This window comes from Podarcis vaucheri (genome assembly GCF_965113315.1).
Source record: "Podarcis vaucheri genome assembly, chromosome: 5".
Taxonomy (NCBI): Eukaryota; Metazoa; Chordata; class Lepidosauria; order Squamata; family Lacertidae; genus Podarcis; species Podarcis vaucheri.
In genome coordinates this window covers 100,302,187-100,318,103 of record NC_138763.1, presented here as the reverse complement: position 1 = coordinate 100,318,103, position 15,917 = coordinate 100,302,187, and the positions used below count along the sequence as shown (strand labels likewise).

General features: G+C 45.3%; 1 protein-coding gene and 1 long non-coding RNA gene across 2 annotated transcripts in view; one reads left to right on the top strand and one right to left on the bottom strand.

The window, feature by feature from the left end:
* LOC309532749 overlaps nucleotides 1-15,917 on the top strand; it is a 232,571-nt gene that overhangs the window by 93,497 nt on the left and 123,157 nt on the right. The gene's annotated exons all lie outside the window — the stretch shown is intronic.
* Nucleotides 1-15,917, bottom strand: part of SEMA3A (semaphorin 3A) — a 204,662-nt gene that overhangs the window by 129,214 nt on the left and 59,531 nt on the right. The window contains exon 2 of the mRNA XM_082223102.1: nucleotides 1,794-1,951. Within this exon, the coding sequence (XP_082079228.1) occupies nucleotides 1,794-1,951 (158 nt within the window). The remainder of the gene's footprint in view (nucleotides 1-1,793; nucleotides 1,952-15,917) is intronic.

Below are 15,917 nucleotides of genomic sequence, written 5' to 3'. Positions count from 1 at the left end.
ACTAGATGACGCTAGGGGTACCTTCCAACTCTAAGATTCTATGAACATGATTAGCAACTTGTGCAACTATTAAAGCCACAAGAATGACCCACTAGCCTGAGAATCAGCCCTTGTCATTCATATTTTGTTTAGCAGATGCTACAAACGAGGACTAAGCCAATGAGGCAGGCAAAGGCAAACTCCAGCCTTCCAGACTACAATTCCCATCATCCCTGACCACTGGTCCTGTTAGCTAGGGATGATGGGAATTGTAGTCCCAAACATCTGGAGGGCCGGAGTTTGCCTATGTCTACAATAAGGGTGGTGAAATAGATTGTTTAGCTGTAACTGATACCTGATAGTCATACAAGTGGTTCACAAGATGACCAGACATCTTTGGAAATTTTAAAATTATTTCGCTAAAGAGAAGACATACTTGAGTCTACTATTGAGCAGGAAAACTCCTGATATATACCTGCTCTATCACTTCAGTTCCTTCTGGCCAAGCATGAAGATGAAGAATAACAGTGAGGAAGCTATACAGATGAGACCTCCCCCTCCCCCCCGAAAAACAGCTGGAACAGGTAAGGAATTTGTCATTCTGCTGTGAGATATATTTGCACAAATTCATATTTAGGATCCAGGTAGGGTGATCTGGGGAGAGGTGGAAGGAGACTAGGCTGGCATATGGCTTATCCACACAGGTACATAGGAAGGTCAGAGAAGATCAAAGGCATGTTTTTTAAAAAACTTTTTATGTTCTACTATATACAAAATACAATGTTGCCATCACACATTTCCTTTGCCAGCGGTTGTACACGGGAGTTGGGGGTCCAAGGCAAGAATCACTTACTTCAAAAATCAGTGTTTAATTCTAGGCTTTATGTATGTCCAAAAACTATATTCACGGATATGGAAATCTTTTCCCTAGTTGCTGGTGTGTGGGAGCTGACTGTAGTTACTCACTATTGAGGGAAATGCACTCTGAGGACTCGGAGGCACTTCCATCCATTCTTAATTTATAGATTGTATGCAGAAGAAATCTGCACCTCCAGATGTTTTAGAATACAGCTCAACCCCAGCCAGCAAACAGTGGCGTAGCGTGGGGGGTGCCAGGGGTGCCGGCCGCACCGGGCGCAACATTGGGGGGGGCGCGTTTGGCGGGCCCTTCGCAAGACAAAAGTCCATAGGGAAATCTCCGGGACAGCGGGGAAGCGCAGCGCGTCTTCCCCACTGTCCTCAGACCTCCTCCGAAGCCTGGCGGTGGGGCGGAGAGACCTCCTCCCGCCGCCAGGCTTCGGAAGGATGCTCTGAAGGCTGGCGGCGGGAGGAGGGCTCTCCGCCCCACCGCCAGCCTTCGGAAGGCTGCTCCGAAGCCTGGCGGCGGGAGGAGGGCTCTCCGCCCCACCGCCAGCCTTCGGAAGGCTGCTCCGAAGCCTGGCGGCAGGAGGAGGGCTCTCCGCCCCACCGCCAGCCTTCGGAAGGCTCCTCCAAAGCCTGGCGGTGGGGCGGAGAGACCTCCTCCCGCCGCCAGCCTTCGAATGGCTGTCCTGAAGACTTGTGGTGGGAGCAGTAGCGTAGCGTGGGGGGTGCAGGGGGGCCTGCCGCACCTGGCACAACATCTGGGGGGGGCGCGGAAGAGACTCGAGTGCTAAAATCCACGGGTTAGGGGGCGCAAATTACTTGCCTTGCCCCGGGTGCTGAGAACCCACGCTACGCCACTGCCAGCAAATAGTCATGTTCCACGATATATGGAGGGCACCAGGTAGGGAAAGGCTGTAATATAGCTAGATCAAACCTAACTTGAAAAGTACCTTTTGATATTCCTTGATGTTGACTAGGTTGAAAGAAAATATGTGATCCTTTGCTCCAACGAAGAGTCTACTTCGCTCCTCATCCAAAAGGAATGTGTGGTAACTGGAACTATTGATCAGTCCATGGAAAGTGATTATATTGTTGGATTCATACATTTCTGCAGGATGAAAGACAAGAAACTTTCAATTAATTTGATGAACAAAGACCTTATCTCTAATCTAAACAATCTTTATTTTAGCAGACTTTGTCAGAATATTGATGTTACTATGGAACGGTGATGCTTGATACTGCTTTAGCTTTTAGTTCATTATTTTATTTACATCTTGCATTTTCTACTACGTTGTCATAGAATCATAGAATCATAGAGTTGGAAGACACCACAAGGGCCATCGAGTCCAACCCCCTGCCAAGCAGGAAACACCATCAGAGCACTCCTGACATATGGTTGTCAAGCCTCTGCTTAAAGACCTCCAAAGTAGGAGACTCCACCACACTCCTTGGCAGCAAGTTCCACTGTCGAACAGCTCTTACTGTCAGGAAGTTCTTCCTAATGTTTAGGTGGAATCTTCTTTCTTGTAGTTTGGATCCATTGCTCCGTGTCCGCTTCTCTGGAGCAGCAGAAAACAACCTTTCTCCCTCCTCTATGTGACATCCTTTTATATATTTGAACATGGCTATCATATCACCCCTTAACCTCCTCTTCTCCAGGCTAAACATGCCCAGCTCCCTTAGCCGTTCCTCATAAGGCATCGTTTCCAGGCCTTTGACCATTTTGGTTGCCCTCCTCTGGACACGTTCCAGTTTGTCAGTGTCCTTCTTGAACTGTGGTGCCCAGAACTGGACACAGTACTCCAGGTGAGGTCTGACCAGAGCAGAATACAGTGGCACTATTACTTCCCTTGATCTAGAGGCTATACTCCTATTGATGCAGCCCAGAATTGCATTGGCTTTTTTAGGTGCCTGTCTTGTAATCTGTGGCAAATCTGACACTACCCGCACCTGCCAGTCTCTTGCGCTCCATTCTACATCATTGTTGCAGCAACCCCTGAGGCACCAGTGCCCACTGCAGCCGAATTGGTCGTGCTATCCTAAAATAGCCTCTCTTCTTGTACTTCAAACCACGTGGGGTTTCTCAATAGGAAGGCAGACAGAAATTAACTACAGTACTCCCACCACCACTCGGTTTCCTCCAAATAATCCAGAACTGTGCTTTGGTCCCCAAAGAGTTTAAGAGATTGGTCCCCAGCAGCCTTAAGAAAGTACAGTCCCCAGCATGTTTTGGAGAAAGTCATGTGCTTTAAATGCATGGTGGGCATGTGACAAGTAATGCATGAGAAGAGTTTGTGGATTTCAACTCAGATACCCCCGGCCCAAGGGACGCGGGTGGCGCTAAGGGTTAAACCACAGAGCCTAGGGCTTGCCAATCAGAAGGTCGGCGGTTCGAATCCCCATGACGGGGTGAGCTCCCGTTGCTCGGTGCCTGCTCCTGCCAACCTAGCAGTGTGAAAGCACATGAAAGTGCAAATAGATAAATAGGTACCACTCCGGCGGGAAGGTAAATGGCGTTTCCGTGCACTACTCTGGTTTCTCCAGAAGCGGCTTAGTCATGCTGGCCACATGACCTGGAAGCTGTACATCAGCTCCCTTGGCCAATAAAGCGAGATGAGCACTGCAACCCCAGAGTTGGACACGACTGGACCTAATGGTCAGGGGTCCCTTTACCTTTACCATTACCCCTCAGCCCAACACTCTACCCCTGCAGTTGGAGGCAGCAAGGACAGACCTTGGCAATAATCCACCCTGTGCAAGGCCAACATTTGATGCCCGGCCCTTGCGGTGCTGGCGTAAGTCAGACTTTGAGAAGGAGAGGCAAGGCTCTTATCGGATCCTAAAGGCTCCCTACCTCCTTTCCAAAGCCCGGTAAGCACTTGGCTGGCTTTGGGAAGGAGGCCAAAGAACTCTGGGACCCCGTCAGAGCCTTCACACCTCCTTCCTGAAGCGCTTACAGGGCTTTGAGAAGGCGCCCTCGGCTGTGTGCCCAGGGTGGCTGCACTGCTAGCAGTACCCTAAACCCACCTCTGGAGGCAGTATGAGTCTGAGAACCAGTTGCAGGGATTCCACAGTGGGACGGCTCTCTGCTATCTCACAGGCATCTGTTTGGCCCCTGTGAGAAGGAGATGCTGGTCTAGATGGGCTCTAGATGGCCTGATCCAGCAGAGCTCTTCTATTTCTCACCATGGGGTTTTAGTCATCTTTCAGCTTTTACATTTTTTAAAAAAATAGCTCTTCAATCAATGCCTGATAGAATACCCATGAAAGGCAACTGAAGAGCACAGCAATGCCACAGTTTCAGTCGATGCAAATCCAATCAAGTTCAGTCCACTTCCATAAATTACGGTAATTAGTTTCAGTGCATTGTATTATCTAATCTTGATTATTTTTTTTAGCACCACGAGGACACAAGCAATACCAAGGGAAAACTCAAATGTTAATGATGAGACAAGTTTGGGGACAAACAAAGATGGCCTTTTAAAAAAATGCTAAGTTTATAACAGACCAAACCAGGCAAGAGCCCCAAATAATGAATGCCTTTAAAGAATCACTGGACTTAATGTTGATCTTCTAGGATCTCGTTTTAAGGATGGAGACATGCTGTGAACATGACTTTTACAAACATTGCCCACCTGTTCACAAAATCATTCACGGACTTCCTCCATGCTTTCCCCAATTATTTCTCCTAGTGACTGTAACTGTACTCCAGCATTTGCTGTAATTAGACAAGGGTCGTTTCTGGAAGAACAGTTTGAATATCATTTCCCTCCATGTAGCATTCTTTTGACATGTTGAGAAAAGAAACCGCTGAAAAGGAGGCTAAATAATTAAAAATGGAGACTCATAAGCTGAGCATTAAAATTAGAGACTTTGGACCAAACTAGACAGGGTAATAAAATCATCTCTTAAAATTTTCTGCAAATAAAAATTTCCTCCCCGGGGGAGGAAGAGGGTGATAAGGATTAAAACCCCATCCCACAGTTTAGTATTTTTCATAGAGGAAATGGTATGTGGTGGAGGGAAGGTTGAACACTCAAGGTCAGGCTTCCTCAACCTCAGCCCTTCAGATGTTTTGAGACTACAGTTCCCATCATCCCTGACCACTGGTCCTGCCAGCTAGGGATGATGGGAGTTGTAGGACAAAAACATCTGGAGAGCCGAGTTTGAGGAAGCCTGCTCAAGGTGGTATTCAGCTATGTTTTACTCAATGTAGAGTCATTGAACATGATGAAGTTATGTCCATTGATGTCAACAGGTCTACGCTGAGTAAAACCTAGCTGAATACCAGCCCTCTTCTCCTTCCCATCCCAATTGCTGCTGCAGATATTGTGAGATCTGCAGAAATGGAACAAAAATGGCTGCAAGAAAGATTGATACAATTCAATATTTACAAGACGAGTAATTTAAAGAGTTTCAGGATTTGTCTGCTTTGAATGAAATCACTTTCTGCTGATAACTTTCTGTTTTTGTTCTCCGGTGATCTAGTTTGGCAAAAATGTAAGCTGTACACAAATCCCACTACTTATTAACATAATTAAATTCCTTCTTGTCTTAAATGAGAATTGGATTTGGTCCAAACATATTACTGTAGTTGATCAAGAAAAACAGCAGCAGATATTAGGTGCATAAGTTAAAACTTGCTTGCGACCTAAACAGGCAGGCTGTGCCAGTTGCACTCATTTCCCCATCCTCCCTGCTTTGCTTCTGGCACTTTTCCTCATTGTTATGTTTCTTCTAGTATTAGATAAAGGATCAGTCAAGAAATACCATTACGCAATCACAATGGGGATTTTACTAAATTGCTTCTGATACTTTCTCATTCAAATATTTCCTCCTTCAATTCCCAGGCTTTTGTTTTACAGACAGTTTATCCAGTGGGTCCTTCCTTATTACCTGAAGAACCTTAACTTCATTAGCATGCTGTTTTGCCTGACAATTAGATCTTCTTTCTGTAGGTGTAAATTGGACCAGTTCTCTGGCCATTTCCTTAGCTCAAAGGTATGAAGACCCTGCAGGGGACACAGAGGTGTAAAGTCTATTTCTTCCTCCTCCACTCTTTCTCTTTCAACATCTTAGAGGTGAAAACATTCTTGGATGCTTGCAAGATAAGACCTCACTCATCTCACAGGGGGTGGCTGCTGGAAGCTTTTGCCTCTTAGTATGAGGAATAGTTAGGGACGCGGGTGGCACTGTGGGTAAAAGCCTCAGCGCCTAGGGCTTGCCGATCGAAAGGTCGGCGGTTCGAATCCCCGCGGCGGGGTGCGCTCCCGCTGCTCGGTCCCAGCGCCTGCCAACCTAGCAGTTCGAAAGCACCCCCGGGGGCAAGTAGATAAATAGGTACCGCTTACCAGCGGGAAGGTAAACGGCGTTCCGTGTGCTGCGCTGGCTCGCCAGAGCAGCTTTGTCACGCTGGCCACGTGACCCGGAAGTGTCTCCGGACAGCGCTGGCCCCCGGCCTCTAGATGTGAGATGGGCGCACAAACCCCAGAGTCTGTCAAGACTGGCCCGTTCGGGCAGGGGTACCTTTACCTTTACCTTTATGAGGAATAGTTAAAGACTCTACAAATGCTGTACACTCTAGCCTGCAATAACTGGTCCTGAACTTGCAATGGAAGCAAGGCATGTTGGTAAGATGACCATAATAAGTTTTCTTTAAGAATGGAGTATGACAAGGCTGTATCTTGTCTCCCTGCTTATTTAACTTATATGCAGAATTCATCATGTGAAAGGCTGGGCTGGATGAATCCCGAGCTGGAATTAAGATTGCCGGAAGAAATATCAACAACCTCAGATATGCAGATGACAGAACACTGATGGCAGAAAGTGAGGAGGAATTAAAGAACCTTTTAATGAGGGTGAAAGAGGAGAGTGCAAAATATGGTTTGAAGCTCAACATCAAAAAAACGAAGATCATGGCCACTGGTCCCATCACCTCCTGGCAAATAGAAGGGGAAGAAATGGAGGCAGTGAGAGATTTTACTTTCTTGGGCTCCATGATCACTGCAGATGGTGACAGCAGCCGCGAAATAAAAAGACGCCTGCTTCTTGGGAGAAAAGCAATGACAAACATAGACAGCATCTTAAAAAGCAGAGACATCACCTTGCCAACAAAGGGCCGTATAGTTAAAGCTATGGTTTTCCCAGTAGGGATGTATGGAAGTGAGAGCTGGACCATAAAGAAGGCTGATTGCTGAAGAACTGATGCTTTTGAAGTATGGAGCTGGAGGAAACTCTTGAGAGTCCCATGGACTGCAAGAAGATCAAACCTATCCATTCTGAAGGAAATCAGTCCTGAGTGCTCACTGGAAGGACAGATCCTGAAGCTGAGGCTCCAGTACTTTGGCCACTTCATGAGAAGAGAAGACTCCCTGGAAAGGACCCTGATGCTGGGAAAGATGGAGGGCACAAAGAGAATGGGACAACAGAGGATGAGATGGTTGGATAGTGTTCTCGAAGCTACCAGCATGAGTTTCACCAAACTGCAGGAGGCAGTGGAAGACAGAAGTGCCTGGCGTGCTCTGGTCCATGGGGTCACGAAGAGTCGGACACAACTAAATGACTAAACAACAACAACAAGAAAAAATCTTAAGGAAGTTAAGTATGGTGTTGAATTTCACAATGGACTTGGTTGTGCTCATTGCAGGAAAGCTATATTATTATTATATTTACTATATTATTATATAATATCATCATCATCATCATCGATTGCTGTCACTACAACTATACCAGCTATGCACATGGTACTTTACAAGAGAGAGAAAGAGAGAGAGGTGTCTCTTCAAGGCACATGAAGCCATATGGCCTGAATGCACCCGAAGCCACCCCTTTCCTGAAGCTAAGCCAGTCTAGTCCTGGTGGTGCTTAGATGGGCAAAAGCCTTCTAAAAAACAGCCCTTTAGCTTTTATATCCCAATGCAGGAAACTTGGATGTGGAGATGAAGCTGGAGGTTCCCTTGTGTTTTCTAGAGAAGGCTAAAATCTTGAAAATGACTCAAACCCTGAGAGCTGCTCCTTTCCTTTCTCCTTTCTGCACCCACTCACCCACTGCTGTCTGCCAGGCGGGAGGCAGGTGGCAGTGGGCAGGGCACATTCATGAGGACACACACAGTCTGGATCTGCCACCCTGAGGCAACGGCCTCACCTCCTGGACAGGCTGGCCTTGTAAATGGTAGGTTAGAAATTCCAAAGACGAACACATTTTCTAGATCCTTCTGAAGGTTGGGGGATTAAAACTTCTGTACAATCTTGAAGGATAATCTCTGTGTGGAAAAACGTAAGGGGGGGTGCGCCACCCTTTAATTCTCCCAATTCTGATTCTGTACACACACACAGGACAATGCATAACATTTATAACACACAGGCGCAACGTGAAACAGCTAATCGACATCTACGCTGAATGTGATTTCTCTTTCTTCAAAATACTTGTTCTGCTTCTATTATAAAGTCAATGGCTGCTTTCAAAATTCAACTTGCCATAGGCTAACTCAGAAGTTCCCATTTCAGTCTCTGCTCAGTCATTTCTCATGCCAATCTATATGCAATAAATAATTCAGAAATGTGTGTTTAGAGGGTGGGGAGCATGTACATATAAATATAGTAACAACAAGAGAGAGGGGAAGCAGAATTGGCCGTATGAGACACTGATTTGAACAGCACAAGGTTTTCAGGCATATCCCAGAGATCCACAAATGTTGTCAGGTCATTGTGAACTTCCACTGATAAGAATAGTATCACCGTTTCAGGAGCAAAAAGTAGCACATACCCAAGAATCTATTGAAACAAGTCAAGTTCATTCTGACCTGAACGGAACCTGAATATTTTGGCTTATGTTCTCCTCTCAACTACGACTGTTTACAATGCCAGATTAAATGTCCTAAGGACTAGGTCTAGACATACTGGTGGCAGCCACGTGTGCTTAGACCATGGATAAATCAAACCAAAGGAAACTAGATTTAACATCAAATGGGATGCACTGTTGAATGGTCACTTTAAAATGTGAAGGTTCATTATTATTTCACAAGTTGTGTATGTCTTTAAGGGCCAGGGCCAGGACAAATAACGAGACCCAGTCTTACAGCTGCGAAACATAGCAGGTGCTGCTGAGTTGTGTTGATCAAGCTGTGTCAGCAATTGGGTGTAGTATATAAGGAGCAGCACCTAGCTCTCCCATTACCCTGGGGGATGGGTTGGTGGTTGGGTCTGGTTTGTTGTTGATGTATTTTTGGTGTATAAGAAGTTTTTGTTTTTGTTATTAAAACCTTGTTTAAGTTATTTCTGAGTCCCTTTTTAATGCATGGTCTCCCCAGCAAGCTCTCTGCAGTGCTACTAAACTGCAGATAGCCAAGATGCACAGGTGAGGAGAGCTGAATCCTCCTCTTCAGGCACATTTATCCCAGTTTGCCAGCATGTGGGGCAGTGGGCAAGGAGAAGCCTGGAGCAACATTTGGTACTTTATACTCAAGGGCAGAAGCATGAACAAACATGGCTGCCACCATCACATCTAGTCTGGACCTCAGAACAAGGGACTAAGTTCCCTTGCCCTAGTCTTAGACATGCACTGCTCACCTCTGCAAAATGGCTGGTCATCAACTTGAAGCACTTGTGCTGAATGTAACAATGTCCGTCTTTCCATTTGATCTTTTAATATTTGTATTTTAATATTTTGTTGGAAGCCGCCCATAAAAAATAAATTATTATTATTATTATTGATCTGCCTTCATGTGAGCAAAACAAGGCGAGGCACTATGGGTAGATGAGGGGCCATGTCGATGGAAACTGCCTGAGGATGGAAGGGAGGGTAGAGAGCAGTCTAGCAGAAGGTGCAATGGAGGAGAGAGAGAGAGAGATCTTGCAAATGTACTGGGGGTGGTGAACGACCTGTAGGCATTACCAAAATGATGGCCACAGTTGGAAAACAATCACAGTGTTTTAGACAATGAGTATAGATGATGCTATTTGAATTTTAATGTGTTGTTTAAAGCAGCTGAAGAATGTGGTACACCACCACCCGTTTGGGTGATTATTAGAAGTTTATCATATGGGAGAGGAGGAGCCCTTGGATTTTATGCCTCAGGCCCCAAATCTCCTTGGATCAGCCCTGAATTTAGATGAGTAGAATCAGATGGCAAAGTGGGTGTGTGCCTATACAAAGAATAAGCACCACAGTGGCTCATGCGTGTAAATGCGAAGGGCATATTTGCACAGCCAGATCTGCATGCTGAGAAACGATGTTGTCGAGGGATCCAAATCACTTATCTATTTAGTGCCCAAAATGGCCAGGGGCTGTTAAATATGACACACAGCCAAAAAATCGACAAAACACAGAGGGTACAGGAAAGTGGATCAGTCAGGGCAAGCAAGGCAAAGCAGGCACACTTTCAAGGGTGTGTTTTAAGTACAGCAAAATGCTCAAGCCATTTACCCACCCAGTTAACTCTCAACCACTGTGCAACCCAGCAGTGGCTCTAGGGATGCTCAACTGGTGCGGTTGCATCGGGGACAGAGCTTCTGGGGTGCTGTTATGTCCAATAGAAGGTGAGAGGTGTGGGGGGCACTGGACTTGGGCATTGCACAGGGCACCCCTGAAATCTGAGACACCAAGGCCTGCCATTGGTGCAACCTCACTGTTGTTTCTTAACAGCTCTGCAGCGACTCCACCCGTCTTGGGCTGTATACACTGAGCTACCCTGTTTCCCCGAAAATAAGACAGCGTCTTATATTCATTTCTGCTCCCAAAGATGCGCTAGGTCTTATTTTCAGGAGTTGTCTTATTTTTCCTTTAAGAAGAATATGGTACACATTTATTGTCCAATTGTGAGTCAGCCAGACTCCATCAGGGCAGAGCGAGCAGCCGGAGGCAGCTTGTCTTGGCGGCGGCACGGGCTCTCTGATTTAAAGAGACCTTGCACTGCCTGAACAGCTCTGGCTGCACTGCGGCCAACCAGTTTGCTGTGCAGCGGCGCCCGCCACGACAGTCCAGAGGAGTCAGACGCCTTACGGTAGCTTCGGGGGCCTTATATTCCAGGGAGGCCTTATATTCGGGGGAGGCCTTATTATCGGGGAGGTCTTATTTTCAGAGGATGCCTTATATTACAGCTGGAAGTAGGTCTTATTTTCGGGGGATGTCTTAGTTTCGGCGAAAGATGGTACCAAGCATGAGCAATTCTGTGTCCCTAAAGTAAGGCATACATTTAATAAGCTCTCTGCTTTAAAGAAGCAAACACATTAAAGAGTTTTAAGTCAGAAATGCGGAACATGTGGCCCTCCAAATGGCCAATGGAGCTGTAGCCCAACACCTTGGGGAGGACTGCATGTTCCCCACCCTTGGTCTGAAGCACTGAGCAAATGATATATAAAAAAGGTAATTCCTAATACTGAGCAGGATAATTAATGTCCCTGAAGTACATATGTTGGAATCGTTCTGGAATCTTAATCAGACCCTCCCAGCTGAACAGTTGCTTGACTTTTCATGACTTTGGAGGTGATTTTTTTTTTATTGACCCCAGAAATGTATGTGTCTTGCAAGTGATGATTTGCTTCAAATACATATATTTATGTGAGAGGACTGGGATGAAACACACGTGCGCAGCAACCCCTAGGAGTCCATACAATGACAGCAGCCACCACTCATCTTGTCTGTAGGTAAATCACTATCCTCAAGAAACCAGCTGGCCTAGATGGCCCACGTCCAGCTTCTCTCCCAAGAGTGCAAGTCTGTGACTTCGCCCCCACTCCATGACCTTCCTATCAGTGCCATTTCCTAGGTTGGAGTCTGGTTCAGCCATCCCTATTCTGCTCTCTGATCACATATCCAGCACATTGAGAAAGTGTCGTTTTTAATTATCTTGAAGGCCAGCTGAAATTTACATCTTCCAAGTCTCCTGATAACTTCTATATATTCTCAGTTACAGCAGAATTTGGAAGAATGTCAGTAGTGGAGAGACCGACAGCATGGGCTCAGTCCAGAGGAGGGCTTTGCAAGCAGCCTGATCTGCTCTGGTAATACACTTGACTTGAAATGCACAAAAGAACGGGGAATTTTTGCTTTGAGTCACAGACCTACGCAGAACTGAACAAGATGCCAAGTTTCAAGCAAGGAGACCCAGCTCGGTTCTCTGTTAAGACAAGGCTGGAGCATAGGCCATCAAGGAAAACCAATTCTGTGACAGGGTGCAAACTGGAATCAGGGATGAAAGACAGTTAATGTAATAGCTTGTGGGCTTGGGGAGGTTTTCCTCCACATACTGCTTAACCACAGACTTCCTGTGTTTTGCACATCATGGCTTTTAAAGAGGCTTTGGCTGAAACCAACTTTTGCTTTTCTTTTTAAGCCTGTTTGTGATCAGCATTCATCAGGCTACAGGCACATCAAACGCTGGCAGCATCTAGAGGTGGACCCCTGTTTTCTCACATGCATGTCTGATGGACAAAACATATGACAGACAGAGATGATTCCTCGCTTGTTGGACTGCAACACTTTACAGACTACCAAGAGAGTAGGACTTGAATGGTTTGGTCGCTTTTCTATAGTGAAACATTACAACAACCACCCTGAACATGGGAAACTACCATGCACTTGGGTTAGCCTTCTGTGCTCTACTTTCTTAATGGTAATCCGTAAACAGACCCCTGTGTTGCAATATAGACAAGCTGAACAATATAACACAACACGATGGCCAATAACAACGGCACTAAACACTATTTATAGACTAATACAAATGATCAGAAATTACAACCAAAGTCTCTAAATCTTCTTCACCAGTCAGGGTAGAAATAAAAAAATTCCTTCCAGTAGCACCTTAAAGACCAACTAGGTTAGTTCTTGGTATGAGCTTTCGTGTGCATGCACACTTCTTCAGATACACTGAAACAGAAGTTGCCAGATCCTTCTATATAGTGAGAAGGTGGGGAGGGGTATTACTCAGAAGGGTGGTGGGAATGGGAGATTGGCAGATAGCTGAGATGAGCCTGTTGACGACTCTTAACAACTGTAATAGGTCTTACAGGAAAAGGCAAGGGGTGAGAGGGTGAGAAATGGACTTCCGGGTTGGCGCGATCTGGAAATGGCGGATTCCCTCCGAGCTGCGGAGGGAATCGGCTCAACTGAGGACGGGTCTTTGCCGCGCCGGCGACGCGGGGACCCTTAAAAACCGCAGGCACGGAAGCCAGCGGACTGAAGACTCAGCGGGCGCCTTAAGCGCCCCCCGATTCACGAAGAGCCTTTTTAAAGGCTGCGGAGAGGATACGGGGGTGGCGTGGCGCTGAGAGTCGATCGCTACCCCGGTTGAGCAAAGCCGCGAGCCGTGACTGGAGAGCGCTGACTGCCTTCCTTGAAATTCGGACTGAAAAGAACAACCCGTGAGTAAGATGGAATTCGGTTTTTAAGAACATTATCCTGTAAATTTGAGACGACCGGGGTGTGTGCTAAAAGGAAGTCCGCACCCCCCCCCCTTTGCAGACGATCCAAAGCAACGATATAAGAACTAAGCTGGAGAGCCTACCCTTTGAGGGGTGAGTCAAAAAGACATCAACTTCTAAGATTTGGCAAAAGGAAATCTTGAGCTGGAGAGTGGAGTTTTGGAAGCTTTTTTTCGCTGTAAACAACCCCCCCTCCCGGGCCCGGGAGCGTCCTGTTCTGGAGCTTGTGCAGGAGGTGCAGAGTTTGACAGCTGTCAAAGCTGTCAAACGGACAGTCTAGAGTGGAAAAATTTCTATATAAGATCCCTCTGGATTAAAATGAGTTACAATTGAACTAAAATTGTTGGAAACAAAGTAATAACAATAAATTAGAGGATTGTTGGAAAAAAGAATACAGTAACCAGATTCCCTCTAGGGGGGACTCTGTGGAATTACAATGGCTGTGGATGGAAAGATACTAGTGGAAATCGAAAGAATGTTTCAGCTGGTGGGAATCCTACAAGAGCAGACTCTGGATATCAGTAAACAACTTATGACCTTGAATTCTGGAACAAGCAGTTCTGCTGAATGTAGTGATGACCTGAATGAGAAAGAATCCACAGCTGCATCTGAATTGATATCTAAAGAAGTGGAAGAGCCAAAACAAGAAAAAGAGAAAGTAAAGCTGGAAAGTACCAACCAGAAATTGACATCTGTGGAAGACAAGCAAGGAGACTTTTGGATTAAATCTACCACAAATCTGCGAAAGATGCAAAAGACGAAAGTGGAGGTCCCGGGAGTTTATGGAATACAGCAATTTAAAATAAAGAAGTATAATTGGGGCCTCCACTTTGACTCTGACTTTGACTCTGATTTTGATTTTGAAGATGCAGGTCTTGTGGGAATTTTCCAGCAGCTGTCTTCAAATACCCTTATGGGAAGAGACTATGGGTTGATGGTGACAGAACTCTTCCGAAACTCGACGACCGACATGAGGGATTACCAACAAGACCGGCGGAGAGGGACTGAAAGAGACTTGAAAGCCTCGGACGTGAGGAACCCAGGCTAAGAACTGTCATTTTGGACATACACTGGGAAGGGACGAGAACCGGGGAAGGGAGGGAGGGAAGAATGGATTTTTAAAAAAACACTCAAGACAATGGGGTTTAGTTAAATATGATCTTTATCTAAGACAAAATGGGAAATCGATGGAAGGGAACTTGGGTCCAACTTAGAAAAAATCTATTTTTCTTTTTTAAAAGGCACAACATTAAGATGGTTGAGACGAGAAATAGCAACTTGCTGACATAATTTTGGGAACTCGGATGCAAGAGAGGGGGTGGGGGGAAGTCAGGGAACAGGGTTATGAAAATAAGATTTTTTGAAATTATACATGTTTTTGTCTTTTGTCTTTTTGTGTGTTTATGTGTCTATATAAAAAGTGAAAAACCAATAAAAAATTTTATATATAAAAAAAGAGAGGGTGAGAAATGGCTTAGTCATGTATAATGGGATAAGAATCCAATGTCTTTGTTCAAACCAGGTCTCTCCATGGTTTTAAGTTTGGTAATGAGTTGCAATTCAGCAGCTTCTCTTTCCAGTCTATTTCTGAAATTCCTTTGTAGTAAAACAGCTACTTTGAGATCTTGTATAGAATGTCCTGGGAGACTGAAGTGTTCTCCTACTGGTTTCTCTGTTTTGTGATTCTTGATGTCAGATTTATGTCCGTTTATTCTTTTGCGTAAGGTTTGGCCTGTTTGTCCAATATAGAGAGCTGAAGGACACTGTTGGCATTTGATGGCATACACAATGTTAGACGATGAGCAATTGAATAGTCCCAAGATGGTATGTGTGATGTTGTTGGGGCCAGTAATGGTGTTGTCCGGGTGTATGTCACGGTAGAATAATTCAAAAGTTCGATATATACATAATCTGTCAGCAAATATCGCCGGAACAGAGTTTCTGGATAACCAATCTGTTTCGTTCAATGCTGATCAGTGACTACAGTCTCATATGAGCATTGATCCAGAGCATATTTTCTACAGCGTTTGTATTTGTTTACATGTAAGATTGGCTTGTTAAGAAATTGAACTGCCTCCTTCTCATATTAATTCTTACAAGTCTGGCTGATCAAGATTGGCTGATGAAGCATTTGCACCTGAAAAGGCTTTAGGGTGACCACGCTGCTTCATTTGCAAGAGGGGCATGTCCCATGGTGTCTTCCTAAAATTCTGTTACTTTTCACACTCTTATGTACTGAGGTTCTCACCCTGGGCCAGCAGGGGGATACTGTAGATAGTTATGCAAATAAGGGATTGAAAGTGATGTTCAGTGATTGGATAGTTTTAGAAAATTGTTACAGTTACGTTGTACTGGAGCTCTATATAAGCAGGCTGACTGAACAAATAAAGAGCTGCTTTGGAGAAATCGCTGCATCGTCTGCTGTGTCTACCCACAACTTAACACACAGCATATTTTTTGTCCCTCCAGATGGCAATAATGCATGACAGAACAACTAATAAAATAAAATGATGGTCGAGGATAAATGCACCACTAATGCACTATCATTGTGAAAAGCAACATCAGCAAAAAACACACCACAGAGATCACAGAGTGAACGTTTTCTGACAAGTTTTGTGCAATATATTTTCATATTCTCTCAAGAAAGGTGTTGT